This window comes from Buteo buteo, chromosome 13 (genome assembly GCF_964188355.1).
Source record: "Buteo buteo chromosome 13, bButBut1.hap1.1, whole genome shotgun sequence".
NCBI lineage: Eukaryota > Metazoa > Chordata > Aves > Accipitriformes > Accipitridae > Buteo > Buteo buteo.
In genome coordinates this window covers 16,992,347-17,015,678 of record NC_134183.1, presented here as the reverse complement: position 1 = coordinate 17,015,678, position 23,332 = coordinate 16,992,347, and the positions used below count along the sequence as shown (strand labels likewise).

The following is a 23,332-nucleotide window of genomic DNA, read 5'->3' as shown; positions in this document are numbered from 1 at the left end:
GAGTGGCATATGCTGTCACAAACTTGAGGAGGCATTTACAGCTTGCAGTGCCTTGCAGGACTGATGCATAACCTTTAAAGCTTTCTGAAGCTGTTAGCAGCATACAGTTTTCATAGAGAGATACTTAGTTTTCTATTTCATTCTTGGTGTAAAAGCTTTAGGTGCAGGTATAAATGTGAAATGTAGCAATAGAGGCGAAATACATCAAGAGAGGCCATAAAAGCAAGTAATGCTCTTAAGTGCTACCTACTATTGACATAGGAAAGCTTTTATATTGTGATGAATTTTTTTTTTTTTTTTTGACTTAGCCTTTGCAGCTGTTGCAAAGGTAGTAACTGTTACTTCCCCCCTGGGCAGATTAAAACAGGATGGTGCTTTCTCTTCTCAGGTTGTCAGGCATGGTGCTGATGGTAATTGATCTGCTGTTCTGTGGGAAAATGGCATAAATAGCTAATGGAAAGCAGAAATTGCTCTTGGCAATAAAATAAATGGGACATCTAATTATCTAATGATTACACAAGTATAATCTTAAACCATGCATTGAAACATTGATTCCTTGCATGCTCTTCAGTTTGTACAAGTTTTTTGCTCTTTTTTTTGTTTGAATTCTTAAATTGAAATTAATTTAGTCCAGGTATTCCTAAGCCAGAGGGTGAAGTAGGTATACTTAGGATGTGTACCTAACATGTCCTCAATGTTTCTACAAATGTTTCAATTTTCATGTAGTTACCTAGTTTTCATTGTGAATATAAAGACATATGGGGGAAAATAAACTATTTTAAATATGATCTTTGTAGAGTTACAGACGTATCCAAAACTGTCATGGCTTTTAAAGAATCACTGTATCAAATTTGGATAATAAATGTAAGCATAATCATCAAAGTGTGAAACAGAAGGATTTTAGCTATGCCTTTATGTGCAAATCTCAACACATTCCTAATTTAGAACTTTCATCTGTGCTATCACCATATTTGTCAATGCAACTATGGCTATTGTATCCTTGTGGAATAAGTTGTGAGATTGGCACAGCTTTTCAGTATGAAAATATTCATCTAAAGGAACAGGAAACAAGATGTCAGCTAATGCTGCATTCCAGCAATTTTGTAGGAAATGCAAATTCCTAGGTTGCACAGGGATTGCTCCAGAGTGATTGTAGTGCTTTTAAAAAAACTTGCATTAATATGCTGATGTGAAAGCATTTTGAATAAAGATAGCAGAAGCACAGAAAATGATTACCAAAGCTATTACAATTTTTACCTCAAGCTAGGATTAGTGGTATTTTTCCAGGGTATATCTAAAGCAGTATCAGCTTATTTTTCTTTAAATGGGTGGTAAGAAAGTGTTTCTATTTGCTTTCATTATGGTAAAGCTAAGGAATTCCTGATTTCCTTGACCTCAGTGATAACTCACCTATAGTCTGTAAATTAAAAAAAAAAAAAAAGCATTATTTTTATGTTCTGCTCTGAGGTTATTTTTAAAACACTAATTGATTGTAAAATCTTTAACAGCCAAATCCACAAACATTTGGTCCTCTGGATTGTGATGTCTTTTACAGACAGTTGCAGTGAAACAAGCATTTAGAGAGTTATGTCCTTGGGTGACATGCTTCTGCAGCCATGACTGTCTCTAGTTCTTGTACAGCATTGCCATTTGTGCTTAACAAAAATGTTGTCTGTGAATTAAAGCATTAGACCTTACTTGTAACAGGAGGGGATTTACCTGGTGCACTTGATAAAAGAAAGTTGCAGTTTAGGCAGGAAATCGCACCTTTGTTGAAAGTTCTGTGGTTTAATTTCTGAAATGTCATTTTATACTTGCAAAAATTACATTTGTTCAAATGGGGTGGTTAAAAGAGGAGCAAAATGTGGATTGAACCTTTCTGTTTAAATGTTACAACCTGAGGTTTAGGAAGACAACCACTCTGACATAAATCATAAGCATCTTAATTGATACTTTGGGGCCAATGAGGTTATGGAAGGCTGATATTTACGTTTAATAATGCAATACATAAGGGTTTGTGATACCTGCCTGGGAACGGGGTCACGGATACTTGCATTTTGTTACAGAAATGGGAGATCACAGCATATTGGTTAAATAAAATGGTAATGACATTGTATTTAGTGACTTCCACAGTATTATTCCATTTAAAAGGGACCGAGAGAAAAAAAATCGGGGGGAAAAACAGTCTTTATAGGACAGAACTGCCGAGTACGTTTTAAACGATGTGCGAAGAAGCCGAAGCCTTTGGGAAAGGCTGCACCCAGCTGCCCCCGATCGCATTACTCGATGTCCCTGGAGGCCGCCGTGCATCACCACCGGCAGCCCGGGGGAGGCCGGGGCCGTGTTCGCCAGTCCCGTCCCGTCCCCGTCCCCCCACCGCCGCTCCCGGGCGCGCTGCGCGGCGGGCAGGTGCCTGGCGGGTCACATGCGCCCGCTCCCCGTTTTCCTACCCGGCTCGGAGGGAACGGCGACGGAGGGGGAGACGGGGGCGCGCGCGCCGTGGGGTCCTTCCGTGCCCGGCCCGCGGCGGGGACGCGCGGCGGCGCGCTGCCGGCGGCGGCTACGTGACGACGCTCAGGTCCACAATGAGCCCCGCCGCGCGGGGGGGCGGGGAGGCGGCGGGCCCAGCCGGGAACCTGCCGGCGACAAGGCGGTGGGTGAGGCGCCGGCTGCCCCGCCTGCCTCTGCGGCCAACCTCGGCGGCTCGCCCGGCGGCCCGCGCTGCCCGCCTCCGCCTGCCGGGGACGCAACTCACCGCGGCGGCGAGGTACGGCGCCCTCTTCTTCGCCCTTCCGCCCCGCTTTTGGGGTCCGTTTGGGGGGCTTTGCTTTGGTTTTGTTTTTTTTTTCTTCCCCCGTGGAGCTGGTGGGCTGCAGCTCCTGCCCGTTTCCCCGCTCTCCCGCCGCGTCTGTCTCGGCGGCGGGGAGGGGGCCGCGCTGAAGGAGGGGGGGGGGGGGCTGCAGAGCTGCCCGCGCTGCGGGTGGGGGGGCCCGGCTCTGCTCGCGGAAAGAGGGCCGTGCCGCGGAGCAGCCTCTGTGCTCCCCGGGGGGACCCTTCCCTTCCCTTTCCCGCGGGGGCCCCGTGTCCGTCGCCGGGCGGTTTTCACCCCGGGTCTCTTCCAAGGCCGCGGCGGGGAGCGCTCGGTGCCCCCCTCGCACCACGTAACGGGCTGGGGCGACGGGGGCCCGCGGGGAAAGGACGGCGGCGTTTGTCGGTTAATTACAGACTAGTAAATTACGGAGCACGTGAGGGGCGCGGCGGGGCCGCCCCCGCCCCGGGGGCCGTATTGGCTGCGGGCGGGCGGGCGGGCGGCCCGCCTCGGCGGCGGGGCGGCATGGCTGCGGGGACCGCCCGGCGGGGGCGGTAAGAGGGGCAGGAGGCGGGCACGGCAACAAAGGGCGGCGGGGAGGGGACGGGAGGGTGGGCTGGCTGCGGCCGCTGCTTGCGTGCGGGGGTTCACCTGCCTGCCCCGCTCTGCTCCTGTCCTGCAGCCCCGGCGGCGAGGACCGCTCGGCAGCCGCGCCAGGGCCGGGGTGCGCCGGCGGGATCGCAAATGAAGTGCGAGAACTGCACCAAAAAGGTGAGCGCGGCGGCGGAGGCGCGGCCGAGATGGGCCCTGCCTGCGCCCCTCGGCCGGGGGACGTCGCTTCGGGGGGGGGGGCTGGCGGCCGGCGGAGCTCGTCCCCCCGCCGCCGGCCAGGCGGTGGCCTCCCGGCTTGCCCCGTGAGGCGGAGCGGCGTTCGGCTGCCGGCTCCAAGGTCACCGGCCTGCCCGGCACCCGGAGCGCAGCCCCGCGCCCGTTTCCTCGTTTGCGGGCCGGCGGCGGTAGCGCACGGAGGGCGGCAGCGTTACCGTCGGGACGCGGCTGTCCGCCCAGCTCGTGGCCGTCACGTAGCGCCGCGGTCGCGACGTGTACACATACAGCTTCTGCTGTGCTCGGTTTAATCTTCCCCTCGGGATTAAAAAAAAAAAACCGTTCGGAACTGTAAAACCGATGAAGCAAGTGAATCTCGGAGGAATTATTTTCACTGGAGTAAATGCACTTTGAAAACGAGGCATTGCCTATAAAGATGTAGATTTAACGCTGCTGATAAAAACGTAAAGGAGCTAGATTAGTTTTTAATGATACAAACAGTTCAGCAAAGATGTCATTGAGCGGTGAACTTATCTTGTGTAAAGCATGTATTTTATGTTTTGTTTCAGGAATGCAGTAAAAAACAGAAAAACGATGATACGCAAAGTACGTCTGTTGATGCATTGAGTTCAAATGATGGTTTTGAAGAGGTAATGTTCTTTCTAAAAATTGTAATATACTTTTATTTGTATTCTCTTGTTGTTGTTGTGTACCCCAAAGGAGGTTATAAGTAGAGAACTTTCAAGTACTAAACACTAATCAACAAGCAGTTATAAGCACTTATGAACACTTGTAGACATGTCATAACAAGAGAATCGACAATCTTTAAAAAAGGTGAAATAAAAAACCCCTTACTATGCAAACACAAAACAGGAGTTCTAAAAAATTTCTTTTTGAGTGTCAAAAATCTTAAGTCTTCAAAACAGAGACAGAGAGTGTAATGAGAAAAGAGGAGTTTTGATAGTACAAGTGCACAAAATGTCTTCTTATTCTTTATAATAGACAAACTTACAGATCACCTCCTGTTCTTCAACAGATAACTTTCCCTGGGAATGGGTTCTTAATTGAGGGATTTTTGTTGTTTGTTTGTGTTTTTTGGGTTTTGGTGTTTTGTTTTTGGTTTTTTTTTGCAAGTAGTCTGGTTATGTTGCACTTCTATCCAAGTATTGCTTCTTCCCACAGATGAGCTGCCAACAGTGTTGTAGCCAGGAGTATGAAACTCTTGATCTTACAGTGTATGTTCGATGTAATTGTAGGACTACATGTTTTACCTCATGATAAAAAGCCAAAGCCATCTTGCTGTTAGAGAGGCATCTGGCTATTAAATAGGTTTAACCATTCAAGTGAAAGTTTTCTCAGTTGCTTGGTAAGTTGATGGGGACTGTCAGCTCTGAAGTGCAATGCAAATCAAGTTACTAGAATACAGACTAGAGGACTAAATTTAGGTCTATGTTTATGCTTAAACGTTTTGCAGTTTCACAGTAATAATAGGAGCAGAGCCATGAAGAGGGATGGAACAAATTATTTTGGTTACTTTTAAGTAATCTTGGATGTTATGCAAGTGTCATGGATTGTCTTGTTTTAAACAAAACAGTGACAGCATGTTTGCTCTTCAATCAGGTCATTGCAGAGGTCTTGAAAATTGCTCAATCATTATTTAATACTTGTTTACTGTTTTCTTCTCAGAAAAATGAATTTCATACATTGGCTAATGCTAAAATACTCCTTAGCGACTGCCTAGCTTGTGACAATTGTATGACATCAGAAGAAGGAGCCAGAGTTTTCCAACAGAATCAGAAGGAGCTCTTTCGTATTCTTAACCTTAATAAGGTAAAGTGACACAAAACAATAACACACTGTTTTCTTTGAGGAGGAGGCAATTACAGAATGACTAAGCAGCTTGCTTTCCCAAGGCAGATAATGTGAAGATTTGTCAGGATATACTTTTTCCAAAGAGGAAGTGAAAACTTCAGGCAAGAGGAACATTAACGTTCTTAAAATAACTTTGGACTAGAGATGCAAGATCACAGCACTTAACCTAAATGCTAGAGGGAAGTTACTGCATCTGCAGAAGTAAAATTTTTGGAAAACATAACTACCTCATTATAAAAGTGTTCTATTGCTGTCTTGTTTTCTGCTGAGACTGGGATTTCCTGAAAGCTAGTAGCTATGTATGGTGCCCAGATCTTTAGATCTTGCTAGTGAATTAATTATTTTTAGTTCTGCTCCAGACTTCTGTGTCCTCACTTGACATGCAAAAGCTATCAGAATTTGATGCTTTTTCTTAATCTGTACATAAGTGTCATAAATAAGAGGATTCATTACTTAGTGATTCATTTCTCTTAGAACTAGTTTAACAGTCCATACAGTATGATGTTGTTGTACATGAGAAAAAGAGAAGAAAAGAGGGGGGAAATCTTTTGGGTCACATGGGTCCTATTAAGAGAGCCTGAAGTCTACAACAGGGAGGCAGCCAGGTACCTTGATCAGAACTTCAGAGGCCCAGAAGAGGACAGTGAGCAAGAGAGATGCTTTCCAGGCAGTCATGAGCTCTACTTGAAGGGTCATTATACAGCATTTAGGGTGTCTAAGTACGAACTATGGTCTCTAACCTTTTTAGGGTGAGATTTGTCTGTGGTATAGTCCTGGTTTGTCTTCCAGTGGTTCCACTGGTGTGGACAACATCCCAACTAAAACACAAGATTGATCTTCAAATAAATGTCACCATCATCAGAGTTTTACAATTGCACACCATTTTAGGTATTTTCAAGGGGTTCTTCAGTGCCTACAAACACTGGTTTGTTGAGGGTCCTACCTTGCCAGTTCCCCTCAACAAAGTCAGTAATAGAGACATAGGAGCCTTAACAAAGGATCAGATCTGTAATTTGCTGGGTTGGATTTGTAACTTCAAATGCCCATGCTCCTGAAAACATTAGTTTATCTATTTATTAATGTTTAAACACAGCTTTTTTTTATATTTGCTAGAATGTTTCATATTGCTAGAACGTCATAGGTGAATGTCTCTTAACTTTCCTTATGCCATTAGGAGACCAACCACAGAATTGGCCTAGGAGGGATGGATTTCCCTGAGTTATGTAAAAGAAACATCTACAGATGATTAGAGATGAACACTGACAGGATCAGAGGAACATCTTGTCCTGCCCTTGGGAAACCCGATAGTTGTTTCATAGGACTTTTAATGATATAGCCCACTGAAGCATAGGACACTGAGGAATAACTCCAGGAGTGGAAAAGGGAGGGAAAGTAGGGAGCCTTACCCTGTTGTAATTACATACCTTGTTTCCTTTGTTTTTGTTTTGTTTACCAGAAGTGTGATACCTCAAAACACAAAGTGTTGGCAGTGTCTATATGCCCTCAGTCATTGCCTTATTTTGCTGCTAAATTCAATCTCTCTGTGAATGATGCAGCCAAGAGACTCTGTGGTTTCCTGAAAAGTCTCGGTAAGTTTGGGTTTGTTACAATGGTGGAGCAGGAAGATGAGATTATTTTAAGTTTTTGCTTCCTTAACAGAATTATTTGTTATGCAGTCATAAAGTGCTGTTGCACAATCTAGTTTAGAGTTTGAAATATGCACTCTGTGATACTAATGACAGTGCACCAGTATCAGAAATGGACTGGAGGCATTACCCTGTTCATAGTAAAGGTTACAGAATAGAAGAACATTATAGAGCTGTCTTTGAAACCTTCACTACCAAGAAATCAAGGAGGATTTGGTTATGAGCTTCAGTAAGATTTGCCCTAATTTTGTAACTTGAGGGAGGAGGGAATTCTTATCCTAAATGCCTTCCAGTCCTTTTGACACGTATCTCTAGAAGATTCTCAGTTCTAATTTTTTTCTTTAATTTGAAATTATATGCAAGAACTGTTGTATCTGCCTATTTTATGTTAAAGCTGTATTTCCTTTGCTCTTTATATACAAAGTTTTATTTAAAAAAGAAAAAACACTTTGCCTATAGGTTTGGGGTTTTTTTAATGTACTTGAGGGAGGAAGGAAAAGGACAGTAATGAGCCTATAAAGTGTTTCCTCCCATATGTATATATTCATTTTTCATAGTTTTTATCCATCCCTATATGCAGTACGTTTTCTTCCTCTAAATGGAATGCTAAGTGCTGGTGGGCCCCAGTTTTCTTAGAATGTGTTAATTATCTATGCCTCACTTGCTGTGGGGACATGCTCAATATTACGTAGGCGTATAGGGAGTGTGTTGCCAAATAAGCAGACAGAAGGTCTCTGCTATTTTGGTGATAATGCTCATGTACCTTTGCAGGCAACTTCAGCACTAGAAGATAGGCCTCTTAGCTGGATGGGCTTTTTTGTGGATAATGATATACAGCCGCAGCATGTCTTGAAAAGAATGCTCCTCCTTGAGAGTCACTGCATACAGCCCAGGAGTCATGAAATCTGGTTTAATTAAACAAAAAGCAAATATATGCTGAATGGCAAGCTTCTCACAACGAAGCAGACAACTATTTGAAGTGTTGCTAGTCAGCATTAGCAAGTCGGTGGTCCTTTTAAATTCATGACATAGAAAATAGCTTTTCAATGTATGGCTTTTATTTTTAACTCTACTATTTGTGGAAATTTGGAGAGGGGAAAGAATATACCCATTGATCCTCCAAGATTTTCTGTAGACCTGGAACTTGGAAAGAAGCCTGCGAGATGGAAAACATTCTAGTAATTCACTTCTCCTTACTGCTTTCTTTCATAGGGGTGCATTATGTATTTGACACCACTATAGCTGCTGATTTCAGTATCCTGGAGAGCCAGAGGGAATTTGTGCAGCGGTATCAACGGAGGAACCAGGAGGAGCATGCCTTACCAATGTTTGCCTCTGCTTGCCCTGGTGAGAACTGATTTCTCCAACCTTCCTGCCCTTCAGCTTAGTCTCCTTGGAACTACCAAGGAACTGAGGAAAGGGTGGTTTCATTTGGGAGCCTTACGTAACTTAGAGCATTTTGGCTTTGCTTTTGAGAGATACCAAATATTGCACACAGTACTTGTTACCAATAGTGCTGATCATCCTTAGTGCATTTCAGTGCGTTGCTAGATGGGCCTGTTTTTCATGGGCTGTTGGGAGAGCAGAATTTGTTTCCAACAAGCATCATCAGCTTTCCCATATATAAGTGAGGTGCCACAGCCATAAATGTGACCCATGCAGGCAAAGAACAGGTGCGATTGTGCTGGATAAGGTATGTGCTAATTCAGTGTAGGGCCTTACACAGTCAGGTACAAAGGTTGCAATAAATTCCCTATCTGCATCTTACAGTTGTCTGCTGCTCTTCAGAAAAAAAACCAAAAAACAAAAACAAACCCCAAAAAAACCAAAAGCAAAACCACAAACCCCAACACCCCCCCCAACCCCAGACAAACAAAAAACCCCAGAAAACCCAACCTTGCTGTAGTCCACAGCCTCTGATAATATATAGAACCTGAACTACTGATTTCCTGTGCTAGTGTTTTCTATTAGTCAGTTGTATTTCCCATCACTTCTAGAAAAGAAGCATATATTACATATGAATCCCTGGATAATGAAACAGGTACAGAAGCACTGAGACCACCAAGTTTAATACGGCATTTCCTTATTGAAAGGAATATTTAAGGCACTTTGCTAATTAAACTACAACCTCTGTTATCTTAAGCAAAGTTCTGAACTTGCCACTTAAGCCTAGAGGAAAGTAGCAAGTGACATTACTCTTAATGACTGAGATGGTAATGTCTTAACACTTACAAAATAATTCCCACTTGAAATGTCAGACTTCACTCACTAAATGTCTCACTTCTGAGAACTTTGCACCTGAGAACTTGTTCTGTTATGAACAGAACCTGCACTTATCACAACTGAAAAGATGTAGAACATTCAGTCATTGTTTACTTTTTCCATTTGTTAGCACACCATCATTTCAGTGTTAAGTATGATAAAGCATTCCTAAAAAAGAAATTTCAAAAAGGAGGTAAAAGTAACTCCTTCACCTAACCCTCCTCTCAACTGCATCCTAAAGTTCATGCTGTTGCTTTTCAAAAGGCTAATAAAAATACAAAAATATTTCTTTCTAACTTTGAAATAACTTGAGTGGATTGCATTCTTTAAAGAAAAGTTACAGTGACAATAGAGTTGCATTTGGTGATCCCCAGAACCTGCTGTTGTCATTGATTTAAATACTGCCATTTGAATTATGCTTCCACTGCAGAACACACAGAATAAACAAAAGTACAAGTATCTGGGTTACGCTTTAGGCACTACATGTATGTATTAAGAGGAGAAGTCTCTTTTTTTCTGGTACTGTTATCTTAGTGTTGCCTCTTATCTTCAGAAACAGACACACTATATGTTGCTTTTTTTTGTGTGTGTAAAACCTGTTAAGTTGAAAGAACCCTCTATTACTTAGCTTTGTCTTGTTATACATGTTTTATTTAAAATTCAAAACCTGAGGATTCCTTTTAGAACTTCTTCTGAGATAATTTTAATTTTCTTCATCTAGAGACAGAGCTCAGATTATCTGCTGCTCTCATTGGAAATATTTTTAAATAGTTAATGGAGCACTTGTCTTTGTTGTACAAAAGATTGTTTCTGCTTTCAGTGCTAGTTATGGTCCTAGCTATCTGCTGTGGTATAGATGTTAGTAGACGCACGGGTGCTTTCCATTTCTGGAGAAGTGAACCGAAATATCACTGTAAATCCATTCTGAAAGCACATGGTGTTTCCTTCCTGTTGACAGCAATTATAGAAAAAAAGTCATGATCAGTCATCTTTAAAGTAAGGCTGTTCACTGTGTTTCCTGACTTTAATTGTCTGGGTGCATTTTCTGTTCCTCATTCTCCTTCTTTTCTCTACCACCAGATTATATAAATTTGTCCCAGAAATGTTTACTGGGTGTGTTTTATCACAAAATGGTTTTTATATAGCTATGTGGATATAAGGTCAATGTGAACCCAAGTATAACTGCTTTACTCTTACTTATCTTCGGGTGTAACTTTCCACAGAAATACCACCCTCTGCAGGAGTGGTCTGTGGTGTAAAATCTACCATGAGCAGAAGACTATAGCCCATATAGTCCCAGAACCTGATAAAAGGGCATTTTGTCTCTGTCTTAATTGTTCTTACCTCCACCTGCTGCTCTCTGAAAAGAAAGTGAGCTAATTTTTTTGGTGTGTGTTTCCTGTTGAAAGTACAACAGTATAACTACTGATTGTATATGTAATATCTCAAAAGTAATCAGTTCTCTTCCTTAATTTACCAAACTGGTAAGCAACGTGAAGCACTGGCTCTGGGAACCAGCCAGCATTTTTAATGCATTGCCAACCTTTGTGAACTCTTAGAAAGGTCAGTGGGGCAGGCTTACAGCATAAGTAGGAAGAGCATAACTACTGAGGATTCACATGCTTTTGTCCCAGTCAGCTAAACTAATTTCCTTTTACAGGAATGGGGCTTTACAGTAGCAAAAGTTTTCTTAGTTTTACTGCACTTTATACCGATGCATAGATATTTATAGCATGCATCTTTGTGATCTACTCGTGATAAACCACTAAAAATAGTGTGTTCTGAAGTATATCTGCAAGAATTTACACAGTGATTTGTAGGGGTTTCTTGTTGTTCTTTGATGCTAATGCAAGCCAACAAATGGCCGAGAATCTGAAAGAATTTATGAAGGGTATAAGTCTGTATGGGTACAGCGGTACATTGATATAAGAACTGGGTACCTTAGGCTTCCTGCAACTGTGGCTCTGGAATTCAGCCCTGTTGATGAGTAGGCAGAAACAGCTACTGCATGTGTGTGTGAAGTGCAGATAAATGCCTCATGTTGCTCATTCACCAAGGCTGCTTGTATAATTAAATGGTGACTAATGGTCATTGTGGAGCTGGAACTACTAGACACTTGTTCCATCTACTGCAATGAAAGAAACAATTTAAGAAATGGCTTTAGGCAATACCTGCCAGAAGTCTCTTGGGATTTAGTGAAATTTCCTTATAGTTTATGACTACAATATCTAAAACATTCCAATTCTAAAAACTTGCCTCATAGCAGGAGTGCTGTGGTGATTAATGGTAATCATAGTTGCAGTATAAAGGAAGGACCTTCCAGAAATGCTACTAAAGTACAAGGCAGAATGTGTTTAAAAACCGGCCTCATTTTGTTTGAAGCAGTTTATGTGCCATTTTGACAGCACTTGAGACTAAAGCCATTTAAGAAATAGGATATACATATCATGCAGAATGTGCTAATACAGCCTTTGTACCAAGCACCAAGAAATGAAGTCCTTTGTTGCAGGTAGTATCTTGGACTTAAAAGTCCCAGCTGAAGTTGGACATTAAGCAAACTTCCTCTGCAGAGTCTAGCAATTCAGCACAGTCCTGATATGTAAATTTATAGCCCCTAGCTTTTTCTACAACAGAAATCAATGCTTGTTGAAGATGATATATGTCTTTGAGATTTTCCATGGAGACAAGCATCTGTTCATCTTGAAGTGTGTACTTTAACAAGAATTGGGAATATTTAAACAGCTGGAGGATCCTCATGTTTCCCTAACACTTTCTCATTTTCATCACTAAAATTTTACTGCACTGGGAAACCACTTCTCTGCTGTAGAGAGACAAACCAACTGAACACCACTTGGATTCTGGTTTTGTGCTGCTGTTGGCCTTTGTGGCAGCGTTCTGACTTAAACATTACCGGATGTTTATACATATGTGTTCATTTCAAGCTTAAGAATTAACCTACAGGTTTTACCTTTCCTGGGCAGCATGTAGTTCACAGCAATTTTTCTCTTTTTATGTAAACACTAATCTGTTTGAAGATAAAAGACTGAAGTATGATATTTTTCACTATTTCTTAGCACCAAAAGCAACACACTTTCTTAGAAGGCTGGGCCTAACACTTCTGCACAATTTAGGTATCTGGTTCTCAGTTCATGTAGGTGAAGCAGAAAGTTCTGAATCCTTGCTGTGAAAGATTCTGGGCTGTTGTCTTCAGTGAGAGTTACAGTGCCTAAGAAAGAATTGCACACCCTAAATATCTTAATCTGCTCACTTGTCAGTTCCTGTTCCGGAAGATGGGGAATAATAGAACTGCTCTGGATATTGGGGGTGGTGTGAACATACGTAGCTGTCACAGCTGAAATGCTGAAGCAGTCTGGTGAAAGGGATGGGGACTCTTGAGTAACTAAGACAGAATGTTGAATACAGAGAGATTTCAGTTGATTACTGTGTGTGTGGTTGAGTGTGTGGGTGTTTCTAAAGAAGGTGTGGCTACTCTAACAATAGTAAAAGAAGCCATTTTTCTCCAGGCTTAATCCATGTGCATCTTGTGATAATGCTTTCATGTGACTCTTCTGTTCTAGAGGAGGCAAGCTGGGTGCATGGATATTAAATCTCAGGAAACAGAAGGTTACAGTTAAGCAGCTGAACAGAGTACATTTGTTGTAGTATCCGGTGATCCAAGGGCTGAGGTCTAGAAAGTCAACTTACTCTTTGTTAGCTGGGGTCCTGTTCTTTCTGCTTTGTTAAATCTATGCGTTAGAAAGGGTGTAATAGGTCATGAAGTTCACAGTGACTTGTAGGTCTAAAACTAATGACACAGTGAATTATTGATAGCCAACTGTAAGGCATTATTAACTGAGCCTTGAGGTTTCCTACAGTTCCCAAGGTGGGGCTTCCAGCTGACACAGAAATGTCCTACCTACTGTGAAGTTGTCTTCATTTTTAAGAGCTGTTCTATAACCGCTGCCACTTTGCCATGCTTATGTGCCACTTCACTATCTGTGGTTTTCTGCCTTTCTAGGTTGGATCCGGTATGCTGAAAGGGTACTTACCAATCTTGTGACCTCTCACATTTGCACTGCAAAGTCTCCACAGCAGATCATGGGCTCCCTGGTGAAAGGCTACTTTGCCAGGCAGCAGGTAAGTGATTCTGATTTATTTTTACCATTATACTCTTCTAAAAAGATGGGCTAGTGGGCTTTAATACTGAAATATAGATCTTAGTGTATTATAAAGTGATAAAGCATCTTCCTGAATTGTTTGCCCTTCACTTGAAGAATAAACGGTGCTCTATGGGTGTAGAAGTTCCCATGATAAGAAGAATGTACAAAGAACCTCACTTCATGAGGTGCAGTGTGAGCTGGCAGCAATCCTTATGCTTGCAGTGCAACATGGATTTAGATATTTATGGATAAAATTAAATCCAGGGTGGCTAAAGAGATTCTTGTTAAATGCTGCCTGTGTAGTTCTATAGCACAGCCAAAACAGGAGTGGAGGAGAATAATGCAGAAATTGCCCTGTTATCTGGGATCAATAAAAACATTGTATGCTAGAAAATAACCTTTTTATTTTCTCAATTTTGTATGTTGAAAAAGTTGCTGTTCTTTTTATGTTATCATACTTAAATTTAAGTGCATCCACATTATATAGGAAAGTATTGGTATCTCCATGTAGATAGAGAAGTATTGATAGACTTGCTGTGGATGAAGGTGGGTGAGTGACAGCTAGAAAACAGAATTCTGAAGTCCTGACTTGCATTCACTTTCAAAGGCAATCAAAAGCTGCAGAAAATGTGGTCTGAAGGAATAAGAAGTTTCAGCCAGAATACTGACTTCGGATGTTTGTTGCTGATGCTTTGTGACTTCTGGCAAATCACTTCATCTGAGTTCAGCAGTCTTTAATTGCTAGGGTTTAATTACTAGTATTACCTGCATAGAGTTTATGATGCTATTTTTGTCATTGTCATCCTTCAAGCTGTCTTTTGCTCTTCATGGAGCTCACATGTTCTCTCTTCTGTGTTCCAAAGAACTTGTCTCCTGATAAAATTTTCCATGTAATTGTGGCGCCTTGTTACGACAAAAAACTGGAAGCCCTGCGGGAAGATTTCTACACTGCCTTGTATAATTCGCAAGAAGTTGATTGTGTTCTGACATCAGGTTAAATCTTCTTTAAACTTACCATTTTTAAAGATATAAGTGAATCACTATTGTTAGAAGAGCCTTTATGCCAGACTTTCCTTTTTTTCAAGTCTGCTTTAGTTGTAAGGTTGGCTTTTTTCTGCTTTAAAAATAATTATGTGGTTTTGTGCTACTGGTAATATAAGTATTGTATAGGGAAGGCAAAGCAAAAAATAATTTCCTTCTAAGTTGGTATTCATCTGAAAACAAGATTCAGGTATTTGGTTTTGTCAGCCTCTTGAGAAAGATAAGTTATGCAAATCCATATTAAAAATCATTGTCTTGCTTGTCGTCATTTAATCTCCACTGGGATTATTCATAACATTCCAAATGCAGAGGTCAAGTACAAAGTGGATAAGGAGTCAAACCCTGCATCCGGGAGAGTGAAGGATGCTGCTGAAGCTACACTAACATGTATTATGCATGGCACCAGTGGCTTTTTGCTGTGGCTCATGTCTTTAGGCTCAATGTCCAAACTACATATCCTCCTTTTTCCCCTGCAGTGTAGAAACGTCTTCCAAACTTAACCTAACAGAAAAGCTATGAATAGCATTATGCAAAGTTTGGAACAAGCTGAAGGCCTTTTTCTTCAGAGCTGGAAGTGTCAGGCTTCTCAGTTGCTTGGAGGCAACTGACTCTAGTAAGAATTGGAGAATGTAACTGTAAGCACATATAGATGTTGGGATGTTGATCTCTTAAACAGAGGCACAGCATGTGCATTTTGCTTTGTGTTGAAAGTAAAATGTCATATATTTTCCTACAGGTGAAATTGTCCAAATAATGGAACAGAAAAATGTGTCTATGAAAGATGTGACTGAAGTAGCTGTAGATAGTTTGTAAGTAGTTTTGTTGTGGATTGCTTCCTTATTTTGATGACAAATGACAACACCTTTGAGCATATTCAACATAAATGTAAAACTTCTCAAGAGAATGTTTTTTCTTTTTAAAGAAAAAAAGCCTACATCAAAGCCTGAGCATACTAAAGCCTCATCCTTTATACAGTGGCCCAAAACCCCCAAAGTATTCTCTTAGATATTCATTGTTATATATAAAAGTAATACGAAACAGGTAATATAAAACAGTATATACTGTCTAAATACAAAGCAGGTAATTTGATGTAATGAACCCTGTCTAGTGACTCCTTTAAAATTTAAGATTTTTGAAGATTTGTGTAGCTTCTTACGTATATTTTAATGCAGTAATATTAGATTTGACTGTATCAAGTTCACGACTTGCTAGTAAGTGTGACTGTCTCAGGGTGTTGACCCCATTCAGACCTCTCCTATGCTTGAGCTTGTCTAAAGCTGAACAGTCTCATCTGCCCCCCTCCAACTGTCTGGCCTCACACAAAGATGCTGGGATGCAATCATGGGGTTGACCATCTGTTCTGTGCTTCCCTCTCATTCGGAGCAGCATCTTGACAGTAAATTTCCACTTCCCCAAATGTGTTCGTGTAGAATTGATAGAAGTAGCACCATTTCAGGAAATGGTAATTAATTTTTTTTTTTATACTGAAGATGGCAGTTAAGTTTTTCAAGATTAGATAAAATTTAAACATGCTTTAGATGAAAATCACACAAAGCATTGAAGAGATTTTGTTTACTTACTGTATGACTGGCTCAGAAAGCAGCATGCATGTTTTAATTCTCAGGCTTAGTTACAAAGGCTGGTCTCGCTGCTCACTGATCTTTGTTCAAGTGTGACAGATGTTACTTGGTATCTTTCCAAAGTGGTGGTAGTGGAGCAATAAACATGCTTTCTTGCACAAAATCGAAAGCTCTGGAAATTTGTAAAAATCCTTTTTGCTTTCACTTAATATCCTGCTTGGACCTTGTTTAGACTGGAGAAATTTAAGTGGTACAGTGGTAACATTTTCAGAACTGTGTTTGTAGTGTAGCTCCTATGATTACTTCTACCAGAGATTGCTGCACAGAATGAGAATTACATAAATAAAGTTCTTGCAGACATAATCACATAGGGACGGTCATTTATTTCTAAATAAGCCTGTCCAATGAAAGAACAAGCTCTTATTCAGAATATACCTGGCTTATTGGATCAATTTATGTTGGAAAATAATTTTTAAAAGGACTAATCTAGTAATACTGGTTCAAGCTGTGACACCTGATGACATAATTTTGGCTCTTCTGGGTCTTAAAAGTAGATTTTGTGAGAAATTGATATAACTTGACCTCCTCCTCTTAAAACAAGTCCCAGCACAGCAGCAATTTGTGGTGAAGTGCTTGGTATTAAAAAAGTAGTATGCACAAAGTAACTCATGTTTGAGTTCTCAAATTACTTTTGTAGCTAGAGAATGCTAACAAATAGCATTGGCTAAAATTAGGAGGTGTACCATGAAACAAAATCAGGCAAGGTTATTAAAAAAAAAAAAAAATCCAGAAGTTGCAGTAGTTCTCAAGTAGATGCAATGGCATGGCATAAAGGGGACAGATACTAAATTTGTAAACTTGAGCTCTTTAGTAATCAAAATATTTCTCTGTTATTATTAAAACTTCATCATTTTTTGTTAGTAAGGTGTTTGTTGTGGTAATTTTCACTTTCGTTTCGTGGTTGAATGCTGTGCTTGGACTGCTGCTCAGGCAAAAGCTAGCAGCATAGGCCAGGAAAGGTCACGTTTGGATGTTCTAGAAGAAGGTAATTATATCTAGAGAGGCTTTTACATGTAAGAACAAAGGAAATCTGTCCATTTGCTAATCTGAAGACGAATCTCTCTTCCTGAAACGAGCAGTACCACACACCCCTATCGATTTCTGCTTTGTCAGAAAGGAGCATAAGCCTGTAGAACTGCAGTCTTTGGTAGTCACCAGCACGCATCCCAGTACAGTTTATACTACAGCCACTTGTGCTCACTAGTGCTGTTTTTAACTGAGGGAGAGGTGAACCTCCAGGTGAATGCTATGCCCATTGGATATGATCTCACTAATTTTCTTTCCTGAACTATAGTGTAGCACTTATCTTAAAGGTACAGTGTTTAGCCTGGTTGCAACCATACTGATTCACTGTTATTTTAGTGGCAAAGTGTTACAGACTGTGACAAACAGCTCCTGGAGCAGGAGAATTGTTTGTGAGCAAAGGCTTGTAACTTCTGAAGTACTTTTATATTCTCACAGGCTAAAAATGACTTACTTATTTTTTCCCAAAAATGTCTCCTGAGCAGTAAATGGCTGTTAACCAAGTCTTTAGGCTGTGCTGAATGTGCATTCTTATAAATTACTGTTGCTCAAGGTTTCTGAACATGGAAAGCCCTGCATCCTTTTACATTTTTTTACTCTTTTTTTTTTTTTCCCATCATCTTACTGCTGTCCTGAATAGTTAAATTTTTTTTAAGCTGTAATAAATAAAAATGTTACTATGTTGTTACTCACTGCTATAAAACACTTTTTGGTGGGGGAGATGAGAAAGGGAAAAACATAGTACTTCATTGAAGTGAAGGAATTAAATTTTGGAGCTGATCTATCTTTTTGTTGTTTTCTAAGGTTTGATGAAATAAAGGAGGGAGATGTAGTAAGGCATGATGGGAAGAGATCCGATGGTTACCTGGAACACATTTTTAAACATGCTGCAAAGGAGCTTTTTGGCATGGATGTCAAGGAAATCACTTACAAAGCATTAAAGTAAGTTACAGTTCTGTATCCTTGTTATGTAGGATGGGCTAGTTAGAATATTCTCAGTTGGAAAGGACCTACAATGATCATCTAGTCTAACTGCCTGACCACTTCAAGGCTGAACAAAAGTTAAAGCATTTGTTAAGGGCATTGTCCAAATGCCTCTTAAACATCGACAGGCTTGGGGCATTGACCACCTCTCTAGGAAGCCTGTTTCAGTGTTTGACCGCCCTCTTGATAAAGAAGTCATTCCTAACGTCCAGTCTAAACCTCCCCTGGTTTAGTTGGTGGTACAGTAAACCATAATGCAGTTATTGCTGACCTGACTCTTTCAGTGATATGCAGTTACCTGTTATAAACCTGTAAATTTGTTTCTATGAAGTAGCTCCCGCTAGCTTTAATTTTTTTTAATAACTTACCAGCCCTTAAAAATTAAGTATAATTCTGTTCTGAAAATTCAACCCAACTTCTGCTTAACTCACTTTAGAAACTGGAAGAGTTCAACTTAATCTCACTATTATACTTGTTCTGCTCTCTTTAGAGCATCTGAATACAAGCTGACATGGTTGGATCATCCCTTTGGTAATGCAGGGGTTTAAAATGTTCTCTGTGTATCTTTACAGGAACAAGGACTTTCAAGAAGTTACCCTTGAAAAGGATGGTGAGACAGTGCTACGTTTTGCAGCAGCTTACGGCTTTAGAAATATCCAAAACATGGTTCTGAAGTTGAAAAAAGGAAAGTTTTTATACCATTTTGTAGAAGTCCTTGCCTGCCCAGGAGGTAAGAATAATTGTGGATCCACAGTAGTTCCACACATATATCTCAAATCTCAAAGTAAAGTTGTCTTATAGGCAGAGACTTAATTTCATTCCCTCTTAATTCTCTTCTTAATAATCTAAAATGCTTACTATTTAATGAATGGGCTAGAACACCAATTACATGTGCAGGGTTGGCTCAGAAATTGATTGGGTTTTCTAAAATTAACCACAATGTTATTTGCTGTCTTTTGACCGATAAATAAGTGACAGCATAGCTCTTATGATTATTTCAAACCTCAGAGGAAATACTCTGAAGTGGTGGTTGTCAAGGGCAAGAAAGACAAAGAACATAATTAAGATCATAAAACCATGGAGAAGGCAGAAAAAGATTGTTGATATGAAACCTCATTTACATTAAGATTATGTTGATACTGGAATCACTTTAAGTAAATACAAATTCTAACAGCATGGGTGGTAGTTTATGTGAAGAGACAACTTTTTTTTCTTTAGACAAGTATGAAAAAAGAATTCCAAGTTAACATAAACTTTCTCTTCATACCAAATCTCCATCACCCTTGTGGCTTTTTTCTGACCTCTTTTTTTTGTTTTTTTTTTTTCTTTTTTTTCCCTTTTCTCCTAAGGCTGCCTAAATGGAAAAGGTCAGGCACAAACTGAAGATGGAAAACCAGATAAAACACTGCTTAACCAGATGGAAGAAGTGTATGCTGCAATACCTGTTAGGCTTCCAGAAACCAACATGCACGTACAAAAGATGTACCAGGACTGGCTGGAAGGCATGGACTCTAAGAAGGTCCAGGAAACTTTGCACACCAAATACAGTGCAGTAAATCAAACAGCAAGCAGTTTGGATATCAAATGGTAATAAATCAAACTCGCAAAAGATTTGCTTAGGTTAGTTACAGATTCAGCACTGGAAACATTCTATGCAATCGCAGATGCTATGCACTAGCCGAGTGTATGAATGAGATGCTTCCTAATTGTGGATTATTATTTGTGAAGAACCATTGCTTTTTAAAAACAGAAGGAGAAGTCTCCGAAAGCCCTGGTTCCTGCCATTGTCATTTAACTTTTACTGTGTGTAATCTCCTGCGTATAATGGATTTCTTTATTCAAAAACATGATCTTGAAAGGTACATAAGCGCTTTCTGCCAGGGGCAGGGAGTGTAATTCCTGATGAAGTTACTCCCTGAAGTGAAGGCTTCCCTTAACTTCACAAAATGGGCTCCCCCAAGAAGGCAAGATTATTTTATTTGTACTCCTAGGTATGCAATCCCTTTCATCACAGGAAAACAGTCATCATGAATTTCAACATTGTTGCAGTTGTTGTGAAGGAACTTGGGATTTACTTGCCTTTGTAACAAAAAAAACCCTTTACAGGGACAAGTGTGTATATGGAGAAGTATAATTAATTTATGTATGCCTTCTGTCCATATTTTAACAAAAACTATTCAGTTCCAAACTAGTCACCATTCCTTACTGATGTAATATTTTGTAAGGAACAAGATACTTCATAGAAACTGAACTTGGGAAACTAATGCTAAATGGTTATAATGCAATCCTTCATTAGAAATAGTTCCAAATAGGTTGGTTGGTACAAAAAGAGGACTTTTCTTTCTAAGTTTACTTAGAAACTTGCAGCTGGGAAGAATGGTGCTGCTCGCTTTGGCTTCTTTATGAGGGTGAAACATGCATATGCACTGTCACGTGAGCACATGCGTACTACAACTTTGCTAGATTTGTTGAGCCAGACTTACAGCACTTTTATTCTCTCATGTTTCGGTACACAGAATACCAGATTGTTGACAGACTTCTGTAAAAATAACTTCATGGAGTGCCTCTGAAGAAAGTATTTAGCAATGCCTGTGAGCTCACCAAAGTTACTGTACATTGGCATAATGAATTTTGGTACACTTATTTTAAGTATGCCGCAGAGGTTTCATTTAACAGACATTTTAAAGTGGCATTTGCATGCAAGCTTTTTTGCAACTTCATGTTGCAGAGGATTATTCCAGAATGTGATGAACAAAAAAAAAAAAAAGGAAACTACTGCCAGACTTCTTCAGATTTTCCTAGTAGCACCAAATTTGTTCACAATTAATGGCTGTTTGAAGCTAGCAAAGTTTCAGCTTTCTTTTTCCAGTCTGAAAGTGTGGATAGGCTTTTTTAATCATTTTGGGCAGTTCGAATGACTCTTCTTGTAAATTTCTTAATATTACAACTGCTTGTATGAGTAAGATCTAATACTGCAAAAACCTGTGTGTATTTGAAATCCGCATTTAACTTGAACACAGTGGATGGGATAAAGGCATCAGTGAAGTCAATGCAAGTTCTTGCATTGGCCAAACAACAGAGGCTCAAAAGGAGACAGACTTAAGTATGTTACCCGAATGACAAGAGATAGTTCTCTTAATGTGAAGCTGTTAATAGAATTGCAGCTTTCAATTGGACCTCCACCTAAATAACAAAACATTTCACTTTGAGGGATGTTTTCTTTCAAGTGCAAATGAATTTGATTACTCTGCTACCTACATGCACACAGTAAGATTATACCCATAAATTAGCCTTTGTAAGTTGTTCCCTGTTGTAATAAAAACATTATACTTATGTGGTGCAATATCAGAACATCTACAGAAATCTACCTCTGTACAGGATGGGAGTCCAGAAATCATGGGAAGACCTATGTATAGCCAAAACTGTAATAAATGTCTGCTAAAGAAAGATGGTGGTGTTGCATGAAATTTCTGAACAGATTACTTCTAGAAGCAACATCCAACTCCTTCGGTCTGATTTTCTTTATCTGTCATGATTTCCTCCAAAAACTTCAACAGAATTATCTTGTAATAAAGTGGTCTTGTCCTGTTTGTATAGGCATATGTTTCTATGTATATATGGTTTATAGCTTGATGGCATGTTTAAATTATATTGCTTCAGTTCTTTGTATAGTATGCTTACTTTTTTTACGTGCGTATACTGGACGAAATGGTACGAAAAAGTTGTTTGCTTTTCTGATAAAATCTTCTCTAAACTACACAAGAGCTGCCTTGCTATTCTGAAAAAATACCCTTGAACTGTTTGTACAACTTGAAACATCCTCGTCTTGATTAGGTGGCACTGCTGTACATGTTCTCTTTTGCCATTATGCTTGCCTGTTGCACTAAAGAGGTTCACTCCTATGCTGGTGGGAGACCCTAGGAATGGGCCAGTAGGTGAAATAAATCCCTCTACAGTATACTGTGCTGTGCTCCCACCACAAGGGAAACTGGTGGCTCAGTGCATAAAATAAACTATTTCAGTTGAATCTACCATTTCTTCCATCTGCTCAAGTGTTTTAACCTATTGAGAGAGTAGCAATGTAAATATCTAGTAGATTATTTGTCTGCCACAGTGTTCTTTTGAAAGACAAGGCAGGCATCTAACTTGGGCAGCTTTTAGTGGCTAGGTGGAATGTATGTATTATAAGTAGTGACTTACAGTGACTGATACTTGTCTTTTTTTTGTCAGCTTTTGTTTTATAAGACTTTTTGGAGCAAAACTGATTTTAAAGCTCTTTTCTTTGAAGTGCCAGTTTAAAAGAAAAAAAAGTTTTTTTCCCTTAACTGTAGTAAGTCTTTTCCCCTCCACCTTCTTTCACTGAAATTTTAACATATATCAGAAAACCATGTTGCAACTTCATATATAGTGAAATACTTGCCTAAGATTTGATTCTGGCTTTTAAATCTACAGTTGGGAAGTCTGTCATTATTGACAATACGTGTTTCTAGCCACGCTTTCTGAAACTACAGCATTATTTAGTTCCCTGATACGATTTTGGCAACTAATAATTTTCATTGCTACTGCCTTTTCAGCAATGGGAAAAGTTCCTAGTGTGGTCGCAGCCATAGTGCTTTACTTCTCAGTTGAATGTTGTGCTGAGACAATCTTGTCTCTAGATGATTTTTAAGAAATACTAAATTGGAGGGATTGCAGGAAAGTAACTGGAAATGCTAAATTAATTTGGAAATTGTCTTGGGGTATTACTGACTTGAGCATATCAAGTGCTTGATACCTTGGGTTCTAGTACTTTATTCTGAGACTGCTGCAGCACGGGATACACATTGTGAAGTACTTCTGCTATGCCTTCTCCAGTAAGTTTGCCTCGGCCACAGCACCTTGTGTTTGTCCACTATAGTTAATGTACATGGACAGACATGGGCTATGCTATCTGTTAGAATAATGGATATATCTGTATGCAGCAGTCTCAACTGAATTATATTTGGATAATGTTCAGTTACCTAAATTTTGGTGCTTTGTATTCAAATGGAGCATGACCATGAATTGTCCTAAATAAATCTTGGTACTGAA

General features: G+C 40.1%; 1 protein-coding gene across 1 annotated transcript; it reads left to right on the top strand.

Annotated features, from left to right (window-relative positions):
* Window positions 1-2,628: 2,628 nt before the first annotated feature.
* On the top strand, window positions 2,629-23,332 carry NARF (nuclear prelamin A recognition factor). The gene is made up of 12 exons (XM_075044891.1): window positions 2,629-2,767; window positions 3,492-3,580; window positions 4,204-4,284; window positions 5,321-5,464; window positions 6,963-7,095; window positions 8,365-8,499; window positions 13,433-13,551; window positions 14,438-14,567; window positions 15,352-15,424; window positions 18,083-18,220; window positions 18,835-18,992; window positions 19,612-23,332. Exons 2-12 carry the CDS (start codon window positions 3,554-3,556, stop codon window positions 19,851-19,853), a joined length of 1,380 nt encoding a protein of 459 aa, XP_074900992.1. The 5' UTR covers window positions 2,629-2,767; window positions 3,492-3,553; the 3' UTR covers window positions 19,854-23,332.